The sequence below is a fragment of the Arachis hypogaea genome, chromosome 15 (genome assembly GCF_003086295.3).
Source record: "Arachis hypogaea cultivar Tifrunner chromosome 15, arahy.Tifrunner.gnm2.J5K5, whole genome shotgun sequence".
In the NCBI taxonomy this organism is placed as follows: domain Eukaryota; kingdom Viridiplantae; phylum Streptophyta; class Magnoliopsida; order Fabales; family Fabaceae; genus Arachis; species Arachis hypogaea.
Genome location: NC_092050.1, coordinates 3,799,869 through 3,826,212, shown reverse-complemented (window position 1 = coordinate 3,826,212; position 26,344 = coordinate 3,799,869). Strand labels below are relative to the sequence as shown.

General features: G+C 31.0%; 2 protein-coding genes across 2 annotated transcripts; both read right to left on the bottom strand.

Annotated features, from left to right (window-relative positions):
- Nucleotides 1-4,313: 4,313 nt before the first annotated feature.
- On the bottom strand, nucleotides 4,314-8,366 carry LOC112747652 (protein RKD5-like). The gene is made up of 5 exons (XM_025795803.3): nucleotides 8,185-8,366; nucleotides 7,728-7,998; nucleotides 6,742-6,989; nucleotides 6,323-6,537; nucleotides 4,314-4,738 (listed from the first exon to the last, which is right to left on the bottom strand). The coding sequence occupies exons 1-5, from the start codon at nucleotides 8,234-8,236 to the stop codon at nucleotides 4,535-4,537; spliced, it is 990 nt and encodes a 329-aa protein (XP_025651588.1). The 5' UTR covers nucleotides 8,237-8,366; the 3' UTR covers nucleotides 4,314-4,534.
- Nucleotides 8,367-15,981: 7,615 nt separating this feature from the next.
- Nucleotides 15,982-22,040, bottom strand: LOC112747651 (rab escort protein 1-like). Its single transcript, XM_025795802.3, has 9 exons — nucleotides 20,533-22,040; nucleotides 19,394-19,516; nucleotides 19,207-19,306; nucleotides 18,732-18,770; nucleotides 18,362-18,608; nucleotides 18,195-18,270; nucleotides 17,278-17,470; nucleotides 16,706-16,786; nucleotides 15,982-16,456 (listed from the first exon to the last, which is right to left on the bottom strand). The coding sequence occupies exons 1-9, from the start codon at nucleotides 21,267-21,269 to the stop codon at nucleotides 16,361-16,363; spliced, it is 1,692 nt and encodes a 563-aa protein (XP_025651587.1). The 5' UTR covers nucleotides 21,270-22,040; the 3' UTR covers nucleotides 15,982-16,360.
- Between the last annotated feature and the right edge of the window lie 4,304 nt (nucleotides 22,041-26,344).

Here is a 26,344-nt window from a genome sequence, read left to right as displayed (position 1 = left end):
CGCCCGCCAAATAATAACAATTATTCTGGGCCACCAATCATATACCTAGATCACTATCTTTGTCCTTTATTTTATCTTTTAGAGGTTGTTATACTATATATAAGTAGTTATGTTGTTTTTTTTTATATATGATATTTGCTGTTTGGATAATAATTTATAATACAAAATGATTAGCAGCTGGAGTTAACTAAAGCATTATAATATTATATAGTACTGTCATGTATAAACTACTGTTATTGTTACACATGGACTTATTAATTAATTGGAGGTCTATTTTTATTTTTTACCTCTTAATTATTTTATTTGACTTCCCAAGATAAAGTTAAGATCATGAATTGTATGCATGTTAAACTATTGTTTAATTTTTACAGCTAATAGTGGAGGTTAGCTCATCTTATTATTAACATTTTGGATCTCATTGTTTACTTAAAAAAAATTATGTTATAATTAAGATGATGACGAATCTCTAAATATTCTTAAAAGTGATTGATGAGATTAAAAATACAAATATAATATAATATTTTAATTCTAAAAACAACATGGTACTGATGGAAAAAGCATGTGGAGCACAATGGAAGTAGTCTAGAGACCAAAACAACAATCATATATATAACATTTTCCAAGCCATAATAACACAGTAATAAACTTAGCAACTTAATTGCCATTATTCTTACAAATGTATATAGAATTAATTTTTAATTGATTAATATTAATTAATCAATTTTATTGCCAAAGAATTATTTTTTGAAGAGCTTCAAGTTTAGAATTAGGATATAAAATTAAAATTGAGAGTTTAACATTTAAAATAAAAAAATAACTAAAAAAAACTGATATTAATTTAAAAAAATTAACTTCCTAATTTAACTTGACATTTATCATTATTCTATGCAAATTTCGATTCTTTAAATTTTAGATTTTTATTTTAGAGGATAAAATGAAAACTCTCACCATTAAATGTTTTTTTTTCTTATGTTTTTTTTAGTCTCACTTATAAAATAAATGGTGATAAATTCTATTTTTTTCTTTAAAATAAAATTCAAAATTTAGAAGATTCAAATCATTCTATTCTATGCCTACTATTGGTTGTTGCCTAGCCCTTTTCTGTATTGTTTTGTTTCCTACTATATGGGACATTGTTTTCCTTTTGCATAATGTCTTACATGCAAATATGTAATCATGCATGACATCATATAATTTTGAGTATATACCGAATATATCCTAAGAGAGTTTACATTGGATGTTTTCATTTAAAAAAATATTACATTGAGATTATTTTAAAAATATTCTTTTATTCATTCTATCTATTTTATTTTGATATCTGTTCTATATATAACTATTCTATAACTATATATCTATATAGTAAAATTTATATTTAGTTATACTTAAATACTAATATCTATTTATATTATATAATTTTTTGACCTACTCTTTTGTATAACGAATGAAATAACATAAATTTCGTAACTTAACTGATACCTTTTTTGATTTGTTAGAATTTGATAAAATTCAATGCAGAGAAAAATTTTAAGATAAAAATTTTTTTGGTCGTTATTTAAATTTTATAAAAAAAAGATATATAATTTTTTCTATCACATTAAAGTAATAGATCTAATTAAAGTAGAGATTTATTTTTATAAAATTTAAGGATTTTAATATAATAAAAAAATTTTAAAAATAAAAATATTTGACATAATATTTTTTAGAAATTTATTTTAATATATACTCTATAATTTTTAATGATACCAAAATATTAGTAATAATATAATTCATTTAATTGGACTTGAAATTATAGTTTGACATCAGCAGGTGATCATATTTATGAATGAAAAAGTTTAAGGTTAGTAACTTCATTAAATTCGGACTAGCATATAATCAGTAAAGAAAAATGAGTTATTGAATAAAATCTCAAACTAATCTTACATTATTAAAATTATTATTAATGACTATTTGATAGTTACAAATCACAAAAATTACTGTCCTAACACTCATCTTTATGAATACGCTGCAAATATTCGGTATTGGGTTCAAGTATTTGTTGACTCAAGATTTTATATACATGATAACATTTTATTAATTTTTCCGCCATGCCATATTCTACTCTGGAATTGTAGACAATTTAACTTTTTATAGGCACTAATATTATTTTTAGAATGCCTTTTTTATATATAGGCCACATTTATATTTGTTAAATAGATTTGCACATAATTGAAGGATTTGTATATATATAAAAAAATATTTTAAAGACTATTTCAATTATCAACTCTCTAAAAAATATACACGTGTCCCTTCACACTCTACAGAATTATTGATGTTCTATTGCATAAAAGTCTATGCAAAAGGAGAAAGGACCACAAAAAAAAAAAAAAAATTCAAAGCCATTATTCTATTTTATGTTTAAAAGAGACAAATATATATATAATTAAATAGTGTAGCTTTGACAAGCATATGGTCATATAGTACAAAAAATACTTTCTTTATCCTAATTAGGGCTCCATTATTATTTATTATATTATATTATGATGATAGCGACGAAATTTCAGCATTCATACTACAATATATTATACAGTCAGCACCGCGTTTTATGGTTTGGTCCAATTTATTATTATTATTATTACACCCTTCGCTTTAATTTCCAGAATGCTTCCTTTGGTGAACTGTGAAAGTAACATCATATATATGGTGACCAAGAAAAAACACATCCAAGAAATTCTAAAATTGAATTGAATATTTGTGATTATTTATTTACTGTGCTATTAATCATTTTATTTGTAAATCCTTTTTATATCCTAAATTTATTATTTTAGGGGAGGTTATTGTAGTATATATTATGTAAAATAAGATAGAGTGTATTTGAAATATTACGTTAATATAAAAAATATTAAATGTACATATATAATAATTAAAATTTTAAGAGTAGCCCATGTGAGTTAATTTTGCTAAATACAAGTTTGAAAAAAAAATAGTTAATATATATCTTAAAAAATAAAAATATACATAAAAACATAATAAGATTATTATTAGTAAAAAATTTTAATTTTTTTTATTTGGAGGGGAGGGACTACAATAAATAGCAATGACTAATAGTATTTGAACTTTAAAAAAAAAATTGCAAAATGGATAAGCTTTGTCTTTCAACAAATTAAATTATTTTGGATCCGTATCTAAAGGAAGAATCAATTATCCAACTAAATACTTAAGAGAATAAGATACTAATTAAGTATGTGATTTTGAGAGAAAATGAGGTACATAAATGAAACGATATTAATTATGAGCACGTGAAAGGAACATGTTTATTCATATATTTCTTTGTTGTATTTTCTATATTTGAAAAACAAATTCAATCCAAGCAAACAATCGCCATGACTTGACTAAAATCTTAACACAATACTTACTTAGTTGTTTAGCACTTCGCTGAAAAAGACACATCAATTTCTTTCACACACTGGTCCACCCGTATCGATATTAAATTTATAAATGAATATGAAAGAATTAAAGTCAAAATATATTTTTATTCAGTAGCTACTAAAAATGACCTTAAAAGATTTAGAAATATTTTTAAAAGATTAAAACTATAAAAACGCTTTAGAAATTTATAAACGCGATAAAAATAATTAAAAAATACATTTTTTTTGGGTATTTGACAAGCTTAGACATGTGATATGATTTTCTGTAAAAATTATTTGTATAACTATTTAAAAATATATATATATATAAAATCAGAATAAAATTTGATTTCTAAAACTCTTTCAAAACACAAGATCATTAAATTTAAAAAAAAATCTCATTTTTAAATAAAGTTCAATCTGTATTTTTTTCAAAATATATGTAATATTTAATTATTTTTGTTTTCTAAAATCATTTAAGGGTGTTTTTGTTGATTTAATTTTCTTAAGAACATTTTTTTCAACATCTAAATTTTTTGTAGATTTTTTATGGCTTCCTTTTTCTTTTCTACTTAGGCACAAGCAATAAAGGTAGCATAGCACGTGTGACAATGTATATATGTATCATCTTAAAATTTAAAGACGAAACTTCTAAGTTCTAATACCATCTTTAAGGTTTAGACATCACTCGACTCCTAAGGCAAGTTTAATTTGAATACATTAATAATGTAAAATATTTTATATAATTATTAAATTATATTTAATTTTTATAATTTATTAATGTGATATTTTGTAATTAGATATACATATAAAATTATTAACACCAACAATACATTAAAAATTAAATTCAGAAATAATACAAATAAGAAACATCTTCAAAATTAAAGTCTGAGAGAGAAGTTTAAGCCTAATACAGCTCATACTGTATTATATAGAAGATAGGAACTGAGCTCCAAGGATATATTAGCAGATATTGAAATTAAAATTCATATATATGTAAAAAACAAAATAAAATAAAATAAAAAAGGGGCCAAATTGGCCATAAGAAGCAGAAAACAGTATAGGTTTCAGTATTAAACTATAAATCTGCTACTGCAAACTATGATTTTGTTTGTCTCTTTTTAACTCTTTTGAAAAAAGTGCCAAGTGCTTTAAACTGCAGAACTATGTTTTTCAACAGCTCTAGCTCTGTGCCTTCTCTTGAACACATCTTGCCTGAATCTCTTGGTCTCAGTTTGTATGTCCATGAAGGGCTTCTTCTCCATGTTTTCCTTTTCGCATTCCAACATCCTTTGCCTCCTCACCATCGCCATCGCTGCCACCTTGTCCTTTGGTTCTTGGTGTTTCGCCTCTTCCTGCACGAAACCTCTGTATAAGTTAGGGAATGTTCCGCAGTGTGGACTCCAAATTATAACTTTGTAGGGAGTACAAGGCTGTCCAAAAGATTTTACTCAGGGACCACTTATTCAAAACGCAGTTGAAGCATAAAAAAGTAAATAACTAAACAAAGCATGAGGCAAAGATCATAATAAACCACACTCAAAAGCCTTCAAATATAGGGAAAAAAACAACACAGGAAAAAAAAATCTATGAACAAACTATAACAACCAAGTCTTGTCCAGTAGACGTCTAGATGAGTCAGTTACGGCCCGATTTGATAAAACTTTAATTTTTCAAGATTTGTATTAGCTATGTTTGGTAAATCAAAATAAAAGTAACTTTTAATATGCATAAGCTACAAAAAAATGCATAAGGTCATATTAGACTTGTTAACTTTGAAAAGCACAAACTAGCTTTGAAAATTATCTGTCATTAGTGCTTTTAAAGCACCCATAAATTTACAAAACTAAAAACAGAAGCACAAGATTTTTTTTATTTACCAAACACAAGGTGGAGTACTTGTGCTTTGCAGTTTGCACGTCTCCAAAAAGCTTTACCAAATTGGGCCGTAACACAGATTAATATTGCCTTAGCATCAAATCATTAACCTTGTAGTGCTTAGCTTTTCCTAGTGTTCTTTGTCTCCCTTATATCTAATCTATTTTCCTCATTAAGTCTTCTATAGACCTTCTTCACAAGATATAACCAAATCATCTAGTGTGACATTCTCATCTCCAACTTTTAAGTTATGCATTGAAGTCAAATGTTAACGATCTAAGAAAACTTCAAATACTATATTATCATGTCTAAATTTCAAATCAATTTTAAAGAATGTATACCAAAGAACAGAAAATATTGAATTATTCAGCAAAATATAGGGCACACTAAATGATCATCTCCATCTTCCAAATTCATGTCATTATTTATGCTTATCAAGTGTTGTAGCTCACAGGATAAAACCACATAACCCAATTCCTCTTCTCTTCCATAATCATTTTACTTTTTCTTATTTCAAGATTTTAGAAAAACTGGAATGCAACAAATTAGACCTTTATGAACACCAGAACAAGACCATAAAATTAACAATATTCACAAAATATAAACTAAGCAAGGATTACAAGCCCACTTATGATGATTTGAAGTGCACTTCAACATACTTGATACCTCCATCAAATGTTCTACAAGAAAAAATGCAGAGAGTCTTCATGTCTTAAAAATGTAAAACTTACACCATGCACACTAGCCAGATTTTAAAGAACTTTAAACTATCAGTCTATTATGAATAATACTTAAGTGAAAGATAGAAAGCAATAAAAGTTTTCAACCATTCTACCTTAAAAAACAAATTTTACCATTCATTTCATCATTACGTTTCTAGCAATATTATTAGTTCAAGAGATATGTTAGGTAGATGCACATAAATGTTTGATTTCTGTTCAAATATGTGATCTTTAAGAGGTAGGTATATGGATAAAAGTCATCCAGAAATTTGTATACAAATAGCTTGACATTAAGAATAGTAAGATCTTCATAATAAAATAAGAGGAAGAAAGAAGGACCTCAAGATCATGAATGAGATTGTCAAGTGATTTTATCTTCCTATGTGGCCAGCGGGGAATACCAAATTCTCTGCACTTTCTCTTGAGAACTGTAAGCCCAATATTCAGATTTCTTGACGCTTCTACAATTGGCACATCAAAGTACTTGACCAAATCTGGTAAAGCAATTTTCGCTATGTGGTCGCTTTGCGCCCTCCTTTTCTTTGCTCCAAAACCTGCAACCATTCATCTAATCAAATGAGATGATTAACTCTACAATTGGAATCTTCATAAATGAGACGGAGAATTTAGCATAGGCTGGGCAAGCAGAGATCATCTGGCTAACATATCTACTGCACTATAATTTTATCCATATCGAGTGAACTGTGCTAGACAGTTATGTCTATTACTATTGGATTAAGAGAAGACCGACTCTGAACCTGGTAAGCTTTCAACATTTGTCTTCTTGTCGATCAACTCAGTTGTGTCTTCATCCAAAGGAAGGCAATTTAGATCCTGATTAAATACTGGCAAGGCTTTCTGTGGTGATTGGTGACCATCGCTATTTCCCTGTGATTCTTCCTTTGAAGAATCTAGCAGATCATCTTTGACTTCTGCTTTCAATTCCAGCTTGTATATAATCTGGAGATCATTAAGCAAGTTGGGAATTGCCTTGAGTTTTGAGTTTCTGAAAGGATAAATAAAATTAAGTTATGATAATAGAGAGTTAGAATATGATATAAGATTACTAGACCTGCTCACATTTTCATATAACATGAAAAATATGTTGCTTCAACCAAATGTGTTCAGTCTGAGTAGCCATTGCTTATTTCCCAGGATAAACAATAAATCAAGAAACATATTCAGGACTAAGAAAAATAAAAGAATATAAATAAAGGAATATACACCTACTCCACTTTCGGTCCACTATATTACAGTGTACAGTTATCCACTGCAACAAACTAGACTGGATAAACAAATGTGGATCAGCTGGTAGATATTGCTGTTACAAAGATAGAAAGAAACAGTTTATAAGGGTCAACCAGTTTCGTACCGAAACATTGTTTCACTCTCATAAAAGAACTCTCTATTTTCTCAAAGGAAGAAACAGGGGAGATCCACATCCAATTACAACTTGAAAAGTACAACTAAAAGCTTTGTTAAACATTTATGCAGCACTCACCCTGATTTAATTTTCCAATGTTACAACAATTGGCTTCTCTAAATGACTTTTTTCTACAAACACTAGGTTGGTCCATTTGATTCCCAGTAGATTGATCAATTTAGGTGTACAGTGGGAAGGGAAAACACAAAACACAGAAAATAACTGTTCAATCAAATGGACCAATTCAAAATTTCTGAAAATGGGGAAATAATGATCACATAATTCAAAGAGAAATTATATCAAACAGCAAATAGGCACTACCTGGCGAACAACAAAATTGAAGGAATGTGTGTGAATTGAGGCGTGTGATCAGCATGAAACGCAAAGACACAAAGCCACACACCATTCTTGTAACCTTCACAAACATCATCAACACAAAGCTTGAGTGATGTGAGAATTGGAGTGCACTTCATTTCCACGTAGAAGCCACTCTCAGATAACACAAACTCCCTCTCAACTACCACTTCTTCTTCCTCCCTTTCGTCCCCATCCAATAATTCTCTGCAATACACATGCACGCTCCTGAACAACTCTGCAAATGCACACACCCCAACAAAATAAAACAACAAAAACAAGATAAAAATTGAAAACTTGCAACGTTTGGCACCACCCCACCAGAAGAAATCACAGTTTTTTGAACGGAGAAATGTGGAAGTTATGAAATTTGAGTGATGAAATGCATGGGTATGGTGAGGTTTGAAGTTTGAGGGTTGAGTACCTGGTTGGATGGTGTTGTTGAAGACTAAGAGGATGCTGAGTGAGGAATCCATGCTGAAGAAGACAGCATGACTAAGAGAGAGAAAGAAAGAAAGGGAGAACGAAATGAGGGAAAGGAAGCGGCTTTTAAAGTGTTAAGTTTGCATGACTCTCCGCTTTTCTTAGTTGGTTTGGGATCAGTTTAAAATCATGTCAAAGCCAAAATAGAACGTGTTTTTATTTTTCTTTTTTAACTTTTTTTTTAATGATCAATGAAGCTTGATCTGCAAGTCTTAAAGGCAAATTTTTTTTACTTGCATTAAGGCCATTAATCATATGTTTCTATTCCTATATATAAGCCTGTATGTTTAAATTAAATAATTTTATACAACTAAATAATTTTGAAAAAATATTTAGTTATACAAAAATAAATTCATAAAAAAATAATTAAAAAATTAAAAAGAATGTTGCTAGTTAGAAAATGCTCCTTTATTTAAATGTAACTTAAAAATTGTTAGCGAATCAAATAGTTATTATTGTGAGATAAATGAGGCTATTAACTTGTGTAGATGGAGCAAAAAGAGTAAAAGAGAGTACTATTGAGTTGAGTAACGCAAATTATTAAAATCACATCAGTTTCTTAAATAACCATGAAGCCATTCAGTTTTGTCTTAAAGAATCTTTTATGCAAAAACAATAAAAGTAAAATTTAAGTATTTATATCTTAATTATTATTTATTTATTTTTAAATAAAAATATTTATGTATAAATACTCAGCACTTGATTTAGTACTCTAAAATAATACGAAATTTTAATACTCTTTGATTAAAATTGTATATAAAATTTTAGTACTTCTTAACTAAAAAAAAGACACATTAAAATTTTATTTGGACTAAAACATTTTTATTTTATTGTTTTAATTTGAGTTTATTTTATTTTTGGATTGATATTAAATTATTATAAAATTATAAAAAAATCAAAAATAAAAAACTAAAAAAATATATTTTTTAGAATTAATTTTAAAACTAGTATAAAGAATATAATAAATATTTTAATTCTAAACAACTAATTTTAGAAATATTTAAAAATAAAAAATATATAGAGTACAGAATACTAATCCACCAAATAATTAAAAAAATATATATACTACTGATTCGTCAAACTGTTAAAATATTGTACATCTACCTTATCTTTCTCTTTGGGTGAATTTTAGCCTGCGCCTGTTCAAAAGAGGCATCTGGAACGCCTGTCCTTTTTTGTTGCTGTGGCTTTCTATGCAACAGACACGTATTTTTATGTGACAATGACGTGTATTTATGTGACTTCCATCCAGTTTTATCCTGTATTTTTATAATTACGTTATGGCCTCTTGTGTTTGTGGTGAAAATGTAATATACATACATTAGATGTTAAATGTGTAAACATGTTTTCAGTTTTTGGTGGTCCAGTGGACTTTTTAGTTGGGCTAATTAAATGTATGAATACATTTTTGGTTGGTAAGGAATGCCCTTTAAATGTGTGAATATATTCTTGACAAAAAAAAAATGTGTGAATATATTAGAAAAGTGATACGTTTTTTGTGAGAATATTTTTGCACACTGGACAAGAAAAATTGTAACAAACTGAACCATAGGCAAATATTAAGAATTAAATGATTGTTGTGTGTATAGCCATAAACAAATTTAGTTGTTTTGTGTTAACCAAAAACAGAGTTGTTTTTGTTAAAAAATGCAGAATTATTTAAATAATTTATTCAGTACCAAAAAATTAAATATTTCAATAAGTTATTTTTTGGAGTTGACTTAAAAAATGATTTTAACAATTATGAAATTTGATTCTAATTCTATAGAACAATATTATGTAGTTGTCAACTCCTTTTTTGTTCGTGAATTTGTGAATACTAATTTAAGCATGGTATTTATTGGAACATTTTGTCGTTCAAAATGCATTAGTGAAATCACGACACATTAATTATTACGGGAAATATAACTAGTAATTGTCCACTTCCTTAAATAGTTTTCACCAAGATTATATTAGCGAACGTTTATCACATATATTAAATTTATTAATTGAAAAATTTTTATATTTATTTAAATAAAGACTATTAATTTTTTATTAATAAAAATCTTAACAAGACATGCTAAGTAAACTCTTGTACTACGGATTTATAGCCATCAAATTTAAAGGAAATGAAGCAAATGAAAACAATTTGATGTAATGAAAGCATTCAAATAATGGTTAGCTTTAGTTAGGAAAAGTTTAGGTAGATAATGAGAATACTAAATAATGTGAATAATGGATATGTCAAATGTTTAATTCAATAGGTATGCAGATAATTATGTTCATTATTTTTAATTAGATGGTTATTTTTTTTATTCGATTTACTCATACACAGTTAACAATGGTTGGATATTCAATTCACTAGGTGTGCAGATGGTTATCCCAATATTAAAGTTTAAGAGCTAATTTGAGATGGAGTATTTTTTTACTTTATTGGGTCAATGCTAAAACCCATTATTTGCTTTGTTTACAAAAGTCATTGTTTACTTAATAAAACCCAGTTAGTTATTAATGCATGTCAATATTTTAATTTTCATTTTCCATGTTTTAAAAAGAAGGGTTTTGCTATCCTATATTAAAAATGTAAAAAAAAATTGTAATAAATAATATTAAAATATTTTTTTTATTATATGTTTAACTAATGTTTTTAGAATCTATGATAGCAAAATTCTAAAAAAAAAAGAAATAACATATTTCATGATTTTTTAAAAAAAAATTGTTATTCATATAGTACGACTGTTACATAATTATATGTATAGAATTCATGTAACTAATGTGAAGTATATTTTTTCACATACTACTACTAGACTTTTTTTTTTTTTGGTTAAGTACAAACTAGACTTTTTTTTTTATGATAAGTACAAACTAGACTTTTAATAGTCATTTAATGTTGCAAAAAATTGGGCTGGCCCATTATTATAGAAGACTAGAAGAGCAAGTCACGGTCCAAAAAAAAGCTTCATGAAATTGTGGGGCTATTTTCTAACTATTAATAATAAAAGTGGTCTAAATTCAGATAGTACTATATCTAGTGATCAAAACTGAAAATGAGTATAAACTTACAAATGACCGACAAACCTGTGTCAGAAAGTACAAGGCGTTCCAGACGCCTCTTTTGAACAGGCGCAGGCTAAAATTCACCTTCTCTTTGTATTCGTGTTTGACATAAAAGGATGTTTCCTTTTCCAAAGTAGTAGAGCAATGGAGGTATAATGTAGGAAACTAGTAAAAATTTTATATTACGCACTTTTTGAGGAAATGACTCATTATTAAATACCCGATATTAAATTGGTATATATAACAGAACATGCTAATGGAAAATTACTAGGTACTCTCCTAATAAAAAAAATAGAACACCATATTCATGATGCGAATAAATTGTTAAGTGTGTATTGACATAACTGATCTGCTGAAATTAACAATGTCAATGCGTAGGCTAGGAGAGTAGTAGTATAAATTGATGTTATATCTCATTTGAATTTTTTATTCAAATAGCCAAATATTACGATTTTAGATACACTCTAATGTTATTGTATTGATATTCAGATTTACTTAACTTAATTAAAATTAAGTCAACCTAACTTTCAGTATCTAGTAAGAATACAAGAAAACACAAAAAAAAAGTTTTGGTGAAAAAAATATTCTATTACTCAAGTGTTTATTATAAGTGATTCATATATAACTCAAACTAACTCTCACCTCCTATTTATAGCTATCCACTTTTCTTAATAGATGATTAGGATTAAATCTAATCAACGGTCCAGATTAATTATCTAAAATCTTCATTACAAATATCTATCCTACTATAACTTTGTAAATACTTCTAAATTTAAAAAGTGAAATACTTGCACCACGGCTATTCTTCAAGAATGTGGTGAAGTACTGGAGATTGTCTAAAAACATTATTAGTGATCGAGATCCACACTTCACAAGACGACTATGGACAGAGCTGTTCAAACTCCTTGAGTCGGAGCTTCATTTCTCAACAAGCTTCCATCCTCAAACCGATAGGCAGACTGAGAGAATGAATGTCTTACTTGAGTGTTATTTGAGACATTTTGTAAACGCTAATCAAAATAATTGGACAAAACTCATCAACATTGCTCAATTTTCATACAATTTGCAAAGGAGCAAGTCCACAAGGAAAAGCCCATTCGAAATTGTGCTGGACAAAAGCCGCTTACACCTCATTCTCTTTCTTCTTCTTACTCAGGGAAGAGCCCTTGAGCTTATCATATGATTAAGTTATGGGAAGAACAAGCAGATGTCACTCGTTCTTACCTCGACAAAGCTGCCAAGAGGATGAAGAAATGGGCAGATAAGATGAGGCATGTAAGCTATCAAGTGGGAGACAAGGTAATGATCAAACTTCTTCCACAACAATTCAAAACCTTTCGCAAAGTTCATAAGGGTTTAATCTGCAAATACAAAGGGTCATTTGAGATCATTGGACGTGTTGAGAAGGTTGCTTACAAAGTACAACTCCCTCCCTATATGAAGATCTACCCAGTCTTCCATGTGAGTATGTTTAGACCATATTATGGAGACCAAGACGAACCGCGTAGAGGTGACTCGAGTCGTGCTCCGCCCGTGGTGATTAGATCCTTTGATAAGGAAATCGAATAGATCTTAGCTAATCGTGTCGTGCGACGAAGAGGGGTAGCACCAAGTATTCAATACTTGATCAAGTGGAAAGGGCTCCCGATAACTGAAGCTAGTTAGAAAGCTCATGAAGATCTATGACAATTCCAAGAACACCTATAGCGCCATTATGAGCAGAACACAACGAGGACGTTTGCACATTAGGTGGGGAGAGAATGTCACGGTAAATTTTAGGTTAGATTTAACAGTGTTTATATAGTTTTTTGGAGTATTTGAGAATGCTCTAGAAGGTTCCGGAACGTTCTAGAATGTCCTAGAAGGTCTCGGAATACTCTAGAAGGTTCTAGAAGACTCTGGGAGGTCATAGAATATTCTAGAAGAGTGTGAATGTATATAGAAGTATGAAGAGTAGTATGGAATAATCTAGAAGTATTCAGAAAGTAGTGGTAGGATAAATATTTGTAATGAAAGTTCTAGATGATTAATTTGGACCGTTAATTATATTTAATTTTAACCATCCATTGAGGAGGTGGACGGCTATAAATAGGAGGTGAGAGTTAGAGTGAGTTATGTGTGAGTCATTTGTAATAGACACTTGAGTAATAAAGTGTTCTTCCACCAAAACTTCTTTTCTCTTGTGTTTTATTGTATTCTTAACTTTCTTGCTAAGTATTGAGGGTTAGACTGACTTTGTCTTAACTCAAAATGTTGAATAAGTTCAAGTGTCGACACAATAATATTAGAGTGTGTCCAAGACCGTGACACAAAGCTAACTACAATTAAAAAATGTAACTATGCATCTTACAAACCTTTCTTCTAAATACCAATAACAAGTACCTTTGCTATTTGTAAATTTAATTCATGTGCCACTTTTAAATACCATTATAAAATGTTAATTATAAAAAAAACATTTGTCTAAAATGAACCCAAATAATTTATGTGCATTTAATATGCTATTTTTTATAAATAATTAAATTTTATAAAAACTAAAAATGCTATAAAAAATATTGATAGATCTTAATAAATATAGAACATATTAGTATATAAATAAATAAATATCTATTTCTATATAATATATTTTAAATAAATACAAAAAATATTAATACATAAAAAATTATAAATATTTTTATTAATTGAAATTGATTAATGATATGAGTAACGTTTTTATTATATTAAAAATAAATTCATATTAAGATGTTATTTTTTATTGCAATAAATAAAATATAAAATAATTAATATTTTATATTACTTGACATATAATAGTATATTTCATATTAAAATTTAAAATATCTTAAATAACTATATTTGTTAAAAATATTATTACATAATATAAAATTATACAAATAAAATTTATTTTTGATGCATTATTAGTGTAAAATAGTTTTGTACGTGCATCTAATTATATAGCATAACGCTAGCAAACATAACTACATCTTATATTGATAACTTAAATGGTCATCTAAAAGAATAAATGTAATTGGATAATTATGTAAAACGTTTTATACCGATAGTATATCAAAATTAAAATTATACCAATATTATTAAAAATAGATTTTTTAAGAATACATATATAATTATGTAGAAATATTGATTTTTTGTATAAAAATTAAAATTTAATATTTTGTTAGTTTTTAGTTTTTTTTAATTTAAAAACAAATGTTAAAGATAGACTGAAATAAAAAATAAATCAAACTAGATGACCTAATTTAATACCAGCTGATTTATAAGCTACTTTTGATCAACTCCAACACAAATCTATCTACCTTCCAATTAGCTTGGGCAAATAGCTAACTTAAACTCTCTCAAACGGGCAAAAATGCAAAATGGTAGACTGATTACATGACTAAAGTGAGATTCTTTTACATATTGTCTACAGACGCTATTTTTCTTGAATCTGAATCGTTTATTGGCACAGAATTAATCGATGCTTATTCTCCGAATACCGTCATTGTTTTTTCTCCAAAAAAAGAAGTTCACGACCCATAAACCTTCTACCTCCATTTTATCTTATCATATTCCGTTCGGTTCTGCGATATTTGAGAATGGCCGTCAATACCTCGATGTAGATTCGAGATACTCTTTTGTTCTACAATCTGAGATTACTTAAACTAATCAATTCAAAATTCTCCGATATACTAGTATTAGTAATAGCAAGTACATCTTTGACGCAGTCATCAATTCTTAATTTTTAAATTATATCTTAAAGGTTCAAATTGAGGAACAAAATGTGGACGTGAACAGCTTCCCTAATACACTAATTTACTTCTCTCTCTAATGTTTACATTTTACAACTTAATAATTAAATAGTATTTTATTTTAAAAGATAGCAATCACCAAATTAACAGGCTAACAAAAATTTTATATGACACGTTAAATTAATTAAAATGGTCCTTCGATTTTAAATTATAAGTCAAAATGGTTCCTCCATCAAATTTCTTCCTCCTTCTCATATCTAAAAATAAAACTCTTAATATGAATATAGTCATGTAAATAATTGATAAAAATAGAGCTTCTAGACCTTAAGTATATAGTTAGTAATTTATATAACCAAAAGGAACATTTCATCAACTACTTCCTAAGATAAAAAATTATACATATTGAACCAAAATAGTATAGTTGTGGTTGCAAAAGAAAGCTACCTAAGCTACCAAATAAGGTTACAAATAAAAAAAAAAAAAAACAAGTACTCTAAAAAAGGAAAAATATTATATACACATAAAAAATTAATTATCAAATCAGTCACTATATATAAATATACATAATTTAATTCATTCTTAATGTGTATTTTGTATTTTAATATATATATAAATATACATAATTTAATTCATTCTTAATGTGTATTTTGTATTTTAATATATATGTTATACCAATAACAGAATAAAAACTTAAATAAGTCAAACTTCATTTACATCCTACTCATATATTTTTAATTCTCCCACACATTTTTAATTGTAGAGAGGATGCATTTTATTTTATGGTAAATTGATAATATATATATATATATATATATATATATATATATATATATATATATATATATAATTCTCTTTCGGCTATCTGATTTGTCATTCTTCGGCGAGCCGTTTTATCTGTGCATGAAATGAATCTCCAGACTCAAAAAGTAAACATTGGCAAAAACTCGAAATTCAGCAGCTTATTGTTGTAACTTGTAAGAGAAACAATCCATTTATCGTTAATGTCTTGAAAATTAAATATGCTTGTACAACAATAGTGCTATACAGTAGAATCATTTTTAAGTTGCAACTTGTCCACAACATACATGGCTTGAAAGTGATATATACAGCACCAAATCAGAATCTGTCTGCTCAGATAAACATTATAGACTCAGTAGTTTTTTTTTTTTTCCGAGCCTGATGACCTCTTTGTTTTTGTTCTCCCAAAATTTTGACTTGCGACCTTCTTACCTAAATCTACAAATTGGGAGATGCATATATCTAACTTCACAACTTACTGTCACCCAGATCACATGATTGGTGTTGCAGTCCTGCGAGAAGATCAGTCTACTTGACCTTCGATTAGCTTTCCATAATCACTCCATTCTCATCCATAGTATCTTCAGGTGATTCTGTCTTTGGAAAGAATGCTTGATCTGGGTACATTTGACCGAATAGCTGTCACGCCACCAAATGAATAAGCATCAGCAAATATGCTAATCATTAATTAATATGATCATAATTTATTTTGGTCCTTAATTATCGCAAAGACTTGAATGCAGAAAAAATATCCCTTTCTTTTCTTTTAAACAAGAATATACAAATGCAAGGGGAAGCTATTTGAGTAGCAGTCAAATAAAGTTATACATGCAAGGCATAACACAGAAGAAAAGATTATATTTTAACCTAAGAAAATAAAAGGCATACCTTCTCAGTCGCATCTAAAATGTCAGCGTAGTTTAGATTTCCATCTGGTGTTGGAGCGGAGGTCATAGAGTCAAATTTACCCTGGGATTGAAAGAACAGTACATCCATAAGCCAAGAAAGTCTATATCAATGCTACAGAATGCTTCTGTTTGTATGAAATTTGATATGCAAAGATTCTTAAGACACTATTGGTCGTGCTCTATAAAGACAATTACGGTATGTGACCCAGAAGGACCATATAATACTCTTAACTCTCAACATTTCAATTGATTTCCATATTTTATTTTGGAGAATTGATATTGTCACTCATATTTTGATAATATTACTCATTTTTTAACAAATTCATGCAAACATACAAGGCAAAAAAATCAAGTATGGAGTGGCATTATAGAAAATAGAAGTGACAATCATTACCCTATTTTATTCTTTTAATATACGGAGATAGAGAAGGGGGGAACCTATGTCAATACTATCTCAAAATAATACATTTAAAGGAGTGATCAACAATATTTGCAGGTAAAACTACACATCAGGGAAAGCAACATGCGAACTAGTCAGGATTAGAGGCACACCGTGAATACTTTCTGGATATAAAATGCATTCCAGAGCACAATGGGTTTTACATCTTCATTATCACTTTGAACAATTGGATTACTTTCAGAGGTTACAGACACAGGCGGTGTAAGAAGAGCATTCATGGCTGCTTTTAATAACTTCTTTCCTTCATCAGCATCATTGCACACAGTGGAGAAGTATAAAATAAAGCTGCAAGATATAAAAGCACCATTAGTAGTTTTGAATAACGAATATGAGTAAGCTAACAAAAAGATATAGACGTGGGAGCAACTACAAACAAATACAAGACATGATCTCTTTGAGAAGGGGGCATGTCTTTATCTAGACAATGTCTGACAATGGAGGAAGCACCATTGGTGGACTGGTAATCACAATCAAAGGTTGAAGTGATAGTTAAACAGCAAAAGGAGCATCTAGGTTGACTTGTTGAAGCAACGACCTTACAAATTATGCCTATAAATGAAATGTATATAGCATTAACGATAACGATCCCTTCTAGAGCAATATGAGGAAGGGAATATATATATATATATACAACTTCATTATTTGTTTTCAAAGTTGGATGGAATGGATATAAGGATACGGATCTAAGTCTGTGAATCTTCTCTCAGAAGAACAAGCGTCTTTTGTATCAAGTCAGCCTCTAAGACAGAAAACAATCATCAAACATCAGATTGTGACAAAATATATAAACTAAGGGAACCACAGTACAAAAGTAATTTTTTAAAGCCACTGGTCTACTACATAATACATTATGATACTGTGCCAAATCCCAGCCAATACTATATAAACAAAATCTAGAAGTATTAAAATAAAAATAAATAGAAGGTTTAAGGAAAGGTAAAAAGGAAATTTAAAGGAAAACCAAATGCATAATAAGTGTATGTCGGTGATTATTTAGAGGAAAACTTACGTGCCCGCGGGACAAACAGCAAGGTTTGATCCTATTTGAAGAGCTCTGACCGACGTCACTTGTTCAGGATACAAAGCTATTGGGGGAATGAAAGAAAAAAAAATTAATTTCTTTCTCATTTTATCATGTGCCTCTGCCAAATAAAATGCAGTATTTAAATCTCTTACATCTAGGGGGATACACCACTGAGCAATTTAATAAATCAGGCTTTATGGAACTCCTTGTGATGCATATCCCCCTGGCCACCATTCCTTTCAAATCTCTCTGACTCAATAATTGGATCTTCTCTCTGGGAAAATCGCCTAGAGATGGGGACAGTGGTGATGGAATCACAAATGACGGATCCATGATTAGCTGATGGCTATATAAATCTTGACCTGAAACTAGTCTGACACCTTTATAACACCCAGTAACCTGCGCATTGATTTAAAAATGACAAAAGGTGAAATTCCAACAAAGTTGACCAACCTCTTCACCTCATCTCTTCTCACAGAAATGTATTACAAAAAAGAACAATACAAAGATATATTTCTGCACCTTATCAATAAGCAGAGAAGTAACTGGCATCCTGAGAACCTGAATCAGAAGCTTTAACATATAAGAAACTACATAATATTTTTGAATACATGGAAGCAACAAAAGAGTTAACCATATCTTTTAGTTTGCCAACAAAATATTAGAGAAATTCCAACTATTATCAAGAACAGATAAGAGATAAATGAATTTCATGCTAACCCAAAAAATAGAGGATTACCACTTCCATGGCAATAATTCAACAAAGATAACCTCTTCACTGTGTGTGTGTGTGTGTGTGTGTGTGTGTGTGAGAGAGAGAGAGAGAGAGAGAGAGAGAGAGAGAGAGAGAGAAGAGATTTGACAAATAAAAATGAACAAAATACAAACAAGAAGCATTTGATATACACAGAATCACTGTTTAAAATAATGGTTGAACAAAGATACGCAACTTTTGGAGAGAATATCAGTTAAATATTTTAAATCTACTGGAACTTACATAAATGCAACCTTTGACAGCAGCACGGCGACAGAAAGCTTGTGGTAGTTCTCCTTCACCGTAAATAGGATAAAGCAAAGCCCCTGGTGCATTAGGAAACCTGTGCGAACCAAGGTAAGTATCTAAACATGTTCCCATAACAAGTCAGGCAACCTCAAAGCATGAAAGCAATTCAATTAGAACTTACCTTCCAACAGATGAGCTGTATTGAGCTAAACGATCAATACCATCCTTTGTCTTGAGCAAATCTTTGCAAACCTCATTATTGTCTTGGTCATAATCTAACATGGCGATAGCATACAAAAGAATTCTGTAGAAGACAGCAAGTCATAGCCCTTAGTGTACTGAAGCATTTCAGCAGGTCATGCATGCAATATATACACCATACAGCCAAGCTTAGCAAATTTTGCTCAAAATTACCACTGAGAGATGAAACAAGATACAGTTCTCTTCATTGCACTAAAAGGTAATCCCTCCATTCCACAACATCTGTCGCTTTGGAAATTCACTACTTTCATAACTATATCCAGATACATTAATAATATCCAAATACAATGATCTTTTTAACCTATCAAATTTCCAAAGCACCAGATGTCATAGAACAAAGGGAGTACTCGTTTCACCTTTCCCAAGAAAAATATATCAAATGCCCCATCCAACTAACAAAGTGAACCACCACCAACTATTTTAAGATTTGAACTGTTTAACCAATGACTTAGATAGGACAAAGCAACTTCAGGGAAAGGGAAAAAGTTACTATAATTCAAACACTAGAAAAGCCTTAACTCATCCATCTTTTACAAAAATTTTAAGTGTTCAAAAGGGTCTTTTATTATTCTGTCATTGTAAGTCAAGACAGCTTGGTGATTTGATTCTAATTTTCAAAGCATAAGGTATGAAACTCTCCCTCCTATTCTTCTCATATCTTTCTTTTTTTTTTCAAATTACTATCACAATAAAGCACCATAATAGAAGCCAAGAGTTTCACTTTGTGAAGAGCGAAACAACAGGCCAAAAACATTTTCCCCTACATTTTTGGCTTAGCAATTCTTAAATGCTGAGGGACTAGATCAGAATGCAACCATGGATTGTAAGAACTGCCATCTCCATAATGCTGGGAATTCTCAGCAACTAAAACACCCTAATTTTCTAATCAAATCAGCATGCTGCAGTAAGCATATGCACTAATACGTGGACTTGCAGATATTGCCGTATAACACATTCAAACCACAAACCCATTATCCTCAAATTAATGATAACATGCAACAGAATAAAATAAATAATGAAAAATTAAATTCTCACTAGCATATAGAAAATGGTGAATACGATTTTATCTTTGGCGGCAACCGCATCTTATCCAGGAAACTAACGAATGGACTCTCCAGATCTTCCTGCGAAATCTTCTGAATGTCGCCGCCACTTTCACTTTGATCGCCACCACCAGCAAGGTGCTGCTGCACGAGCTTGAAGAACCTCATCAGCTGGTTCTTCTCCTTCAGCGAAAGATTCTTGTCCCTGAAAATCGCTCCGCGAGAATCCGGCACGTTCGCCAAACCGCTGCCATTAGGCTCGTACACGAGGCTCGCATCCACGCCCTTGAATTCGAGATACTGTGCCGCTCCGGATTTCAGCAACAGATCGATGCAACTATCGGCGCAGAACAGCGCCCTAGGTCCTCCCAAATCGATGTTGAATTTTCTGGAATCTTCTCGAATCTTCGAGGTTTCGTCCTCGGAACCATGCCATTCGACCTCAATATCGGAGTAGAGTGGATCGTGGACGAGGTCCACGACGGCGTAATCGGAATCACCGGATCCGGCGGCAGATGGTGGTAGTGGTGGTGCGGGGACGGAATGGGAGTTGAGATGAGAAGTGAGATCAATTAGGGAGAGGGTGGCGAAGTGGCTTCCGTAGAAGGAATTCGGGTCGAGGTGGAGTACAGTCTTCTTGACGGCGGATGCGGCGGCGGCGAGAATGGATTCCGGCAGGCCAGTGCCAACGATGATGAGATCGAAGTTTGTTGGCTCGATGGGAGGGTAGGCTGAGGCTTCGGATACGGCCATCGCGAACGACGGCGCGTCGAAGCAATTTGCCGCGTGTGGCGTAAAACGAGGTGGCTAAGTTGACGACAGTTTGGTGCCAAAGCAAACGACAAGTTTGGGCTTAGATAGAATGGTATCATGGATTTGTTTGGGTCAAGCAATAGCTATCTTCACTTTAGGGAATTGGGTATCCATTTTGGGCTTCGGCCCAATCAATTTAGATAAGGATCTATACAATATTTTTAACCATCCCCCAAAAAGAAGAGAGATTTTTTTATGCAACAAATATTTTATAAATTTCTATCTTTTTATATAACTTCTTAATGATAGTGATGGTAGTAGAGGACTTAGACCAGTTCCTGGCAGATAAATTCAGTATAGTGAGCTCTTTCTCAAAGACTTCTTAAAGAGCTGAAATGATAATTGAAGTTTTTTAACCTCAATTTGCTCTTTATGAAATATTTAAAACCCTAATTCTAATTTCACTTAAAGATTTTAAAGACTTCTTAAAGAGTATATTGAGGTAAAAAAATTAATTTTCATGTCAGATATTCATAGGGAGTCTAGTGTATTAGACGTTAGTCTATTTTAACATGTCGTTAATGGTTCTGTGACGAAAATAGGATCAGAGACTGCCGTGAGTCACAAATGCCAAATTGGAGAACCAAATTTTGTAAATTAAAACTTTGAGGATCCTATATTCGTCATCTAATCAAAACTTCATTACACTGAAATTTTGTTATTTATCCTATTGTATTCTATGTTATTCCAAGAAACAAATCCTAATACATCACTAAATAATTTTTTTCCTTGGTTCAGAGAATACATCAAAGTGCACCTAGTTGACACAACAGATTCGGAACTAGTTGCACTTAGTTGGGGTCCAATAAATAAGGGCACAAGCTACCCAATATATAATGTTAATGGTTTTGGTTCCATTCTTTACAATGGTAGGTTGGAAAGAAAACAGATAACATCGGGGTCTGGGTTCTTGAGGATTCAGGCGGTGGTCATTCTGATTGGTATAGTGTGTTGCACAATATAATTCAATTAGAGTATTTTGGTCGCACTACGTACAAGGTATGATCCAAGTTCGCGACAAGAACACGAAAGCACAAGAACTACAATATCATGAAGTAAATGTGACCAGAAAATATAGGCACTACGATCCTTTTATTCTACCTCAAAATGCACGACAAGTATACTATTTGCCTTATTTGGGGTCAGGAACCTTTCCAAATTCATGATTCAACTCATTCGAAAATGGTGGTTGATACTGGTGATATGATCACCCTTAGGTCGGCGTTAATCTGTTATGGATGATGACATCATTGACCTTAGGGTAGATGACGACACATTACCACTTGACGACGACGATCTTCAAGAAGAAGAGGGGGTTGATAGAGACGAAGAAGAAGAAAACAAGTTCGATGATTAGGAAATTACCTTAGAAGAGGAGGATGACAAACCAAAGGAAGAAGATGATGAATCTGAATAAGATTAATGTCAATATAGTTCTATCTTATATATTTCATTTTCAAACTTTCATTTCATGTTTACATTCTGTATATTTGATATTTTACCTCATATATAAATCACTGTTTTCAGATAAAATACTAATTTATTCGTTGTTAATTGAGAGTTGACTATCAATTATTAATTATTGGTGTCCATCATAGATTGGGAAAAAAAATATATTGATGCTACCGGCGGATTTACCGACGGAAAATTCCGACGTCGCATTCAAACTATTTTAAAAAAAACATTTTTTGTCGGATTTTTTCGACGGTAAGGCTCAATTTATGGTGCCAAATGCCAACGTTACCGTCAGATTTATTTTACCGGCAACGTTCATCAGATTTTTGACCCATAAACCATCATATTCCGATGCTAAATTCGCTACAAGTTACCAGCAAGATTTATATCGTCGAATTTAATCTAACGGAACATCTGGCGGTACTATGATTACCGGCTAATTCTTTTTATTTTTTTGCTAGTAAATTTAACGGTATTCAGTATTTTTTTTTGTAGTGAGACCAAATTAAAATATAAGTGTAACTTCAACTCTTCGGACTAATACGAGGATTAACTCTATACTAGGAGAATAATATGTATATTTTTTAATACGGGCCTGCTACACATACAAGCAAAAAGGCCCTACAAGTTATACAAGTTCCCAGCCCACACTTCATTCACACGCGCACTCAATTACTTTGAATGGAGCGTAAAATTCACGCGCTCCACTCAACAATTGCGCTTCGCGAAAATCGCTCCTTAATGGCGCACTCTTCCACTTCTCCAAGCCATTCGAAGAAAACACAAACCGTCCATTTTCGAGCGACATTGCAAACTACAGAGATAGCAATTGTCGCGAAGATTAGAACTCTCCATCAACACATCATAGAACTCTCCATCAACAAGCTCCAGAAAAAACGAAGTTATAATACTCAAGGTACGTTACGTTACTATTTTACTCATCTTGTATATTTTCCACATTTCGAAAATCGAAGAGCTAGGTTTTACTGTTCTTATAGGTTTTACTGTTCTTCTTGTTCTACGTCTCATTTTACAGTTTATAATGTTCTACTTATTCTAGGTTTTACTATTATTCCTGGTTCTAGGTTATACTGTTCTTCTTAGTTGTTCTAGGTGTTACTGTTCTTGTTGTTCTAGTTCTTCTGGTAACTGATTTTTGGGGGTATATTGCATAATTTTGGTGGGTGTATATGGAGTAATTTGTTGGATATATATGACATAATTTGTTGGGTGTATATTTCTGAACTGATATACTGTAATATAGTCAACAGTTGCAACTGTTCTAATATTTGCTTGTCCATGGGTGTATATTGCTTAACCTTGTAATGTTGCTTGACCTTGTATATTAATGCATGTTTGAGTGATATCTGACTGATATATATGGGTGTATCTGACTCATATCTATGGGTGTATTTTTCATTTCAGAAAAAATGGCAGCCAGAAACCAAGCTGAAAAAAATGTAAGAACAAATATATGTCTTAGATGAAATCAGTTTTATATAATAGAAATATATCTGACTATAATTTTGCTTTGTTTACAGCAAACCAAAGACCTTAAGTGTGCAACACATTTGTTAAGTGAGAAATTCAGAAACATGAGTGAGGAGAAGAAAACGATTGTTAGGGATTTGGGATTTGGTGGCCTGATGCACATCCCGCCGCTAAGGGTGCATCACCAAATATTAAGGGAGTTGGCTAACTCCTTCAAATTAGGGAAAAACCGACTGAAAACCGGCTACGTTTTTTTTAAAGTAAGACCAAAAATAATAGGGGCTACGCTTGGCATCAACGCGTTAGGTAACTCGCTAAAAATTATAGGTGTATATGAGCCATATTAAGGTGTATTTCAATTGATGCTTGGGTGTATTTGAACTGATTTTCATACTATGCTGTTTTCCTTTTTGTCAGAAACTCAATTATAAGGATCTTTATGAAGATGACAAAGAAATTTTTAGAAGATTCCAGGGTAAGACCCTCAAAAATCTAATAGATGAGATGATGGCTATTGGCGTTGGTAATGAATAGGATCGCCTCATGTTCAAGAGGATTTTCATCCTCTATATACAGATGGCGTTCCTGATACCAACAACAATAAACAAAATCTCACTTGTGCACCTGGCCCCAATTTTCGAGATGGACACAATAACAGAGGAACTGGGGAGGACATGTTTTATCATCAAGGGCATAACAGATTACAAGCTGAAAAAGAAAAAAGGCAATTGATGGCTGCCTATTTGCCCTGATGATAATTTACTTTCATATTTCAAAAAATAAAGACAAGAAGAGGGTAGAAAGACCTCAAGAACCCTGGATTGCCAACTGGAGTAAGGAGCAGTTGGTCGAAAGAATGAGGGCAGAAATAGAGGAAAATATGGTAAGTGAACAAAATATCTTGAGTGTATTTTATTTACCTGAATGCTGCTAACTAAAATTTCTAATGTTTCAAGGGATTGTAAAGATGGCGAAAATAAGAGAAAAAATGAAAAAAAATAAAGAAAAAAGAAAAAAACAAGAAATAAAAAAAACAAAAAAGGAAGGCAAGTTCAACATCATCATCGGAGACAGAAACAACTGATAGTGACAATTTTACCTCTGAGTCTGAGACTCAATAAGACTTAGAGGATTCACCAAGAAAACAACCCAGCAAAAAAGCTAAAAAGTAAGTAACATACTTGCGTGCATTTTCTTTATCAAGTTGGGTGTATTTTGTTTATCCATTTGGGTGTATTTTGTTTATCAAGTTGGGTGTATTTTATGCATTCATTTGGGTGTATCTTGTGTATTTATTTGGGTGTATTTTATCCCTTTTAGTATGTTTTTAAATAATGATTGTTTTCCTTCCAGAATGGAGTCCAAAAAAAGAAAGAAGAATCAGGAGGATTCTGATTCAGAATCTGAATCAACTGATGAGTAATGTTCTGAAATTATTACTCCTTTCCTTTGGGTTTATTATCAAGATTTCATGTATTAACAGAGTGTCTCTTATTAACTTAGAGAAGCAAAGAATCATCACCAGTGAAGAAGCAAAAAACAAAAAAAAAGACACAGAGAACACCAAAAAAGTAAGCACTTCTTTGGATAGTATTTTGCGATAAAATTAATTTTTTATTTCTGATTCATACTTGTTTTTTTCACCCAGGACACAATCCAAAAAGAAAAAGGTCATTGTTGAGGATTCATCTCCTGAGCAAGCTCAATCCTATCATGGGTACAGTACTTTGTAAGCTATATTACCGTCTATCATCAAAATTATATTTGTTAACATGTTCTTTTATGCATGTACTGTCAAATCTAAAATTGGAACTGAAGATCTAGATGAATTCTTAAGGAAAAACAATGAAAAATCTGCTGTACAGGGGTATGTCTTGTTGGGGTGTATATTTCAGATTTTAGGGTGTTTTCTTTGCTAATAATTGTTTCTTGTTTTGCAGGGAGAAGGAAGTTGACCTGCGATCGACGGAAGGTCACTATTTCTCATCTGAAATGTAAGAAGCTTTATTTGATAAAATCTTGTTATCCTAATTTAACAGTATGGTATTTTGTGTGAATAACATGTACTC

Bases quoted from the DNA above. Each gene is read 5' to 3' on its own strand.
- LOC112747651 (XM_025795802.3), bottom strand. From the start codon at position 21,269: ATGGCCGTATCCGAAGCCTCAGCCTACCCTCCCATCGAGCCAACAAAC. The intron at 19,307-19,393 runs GTAAGTTCTAAT...TGGTTCGCACAG, and splicing joins TACAGCTCATCTGTTGGAAG to GTTTCCTAATGCACCAGGGG. The intron at 18,271-18,361 runs GTAAGAGATTTA...TTCCCCCAATAG, and splicing joins AGTGGTGTATCCCCCTAGAT to CTTTGTATCCTGAACAAGTG.
- LOC112747652 (XM_025795803.3), bottom strand. From the start codon at position 8,236: ATGGATTCCTCACTCAGCATCCTCTTAGTCTTCAACAACACCATCCAA. The intron at 7,999-8,184 runs GTACTCAACCCT...GTGCATTTGCAG, and splicing joins CAACAACACCATCCAACCAG to AGTTGTTCAGGAGCGTGCAT. The intron at 6,990-7,727 runs GTAGTGCCTATT...TTATCCTTTCAG, and splicing joins TCAATTTTGTTGTTCGCCAG to AAACTCAAAACTCAAGGCAA.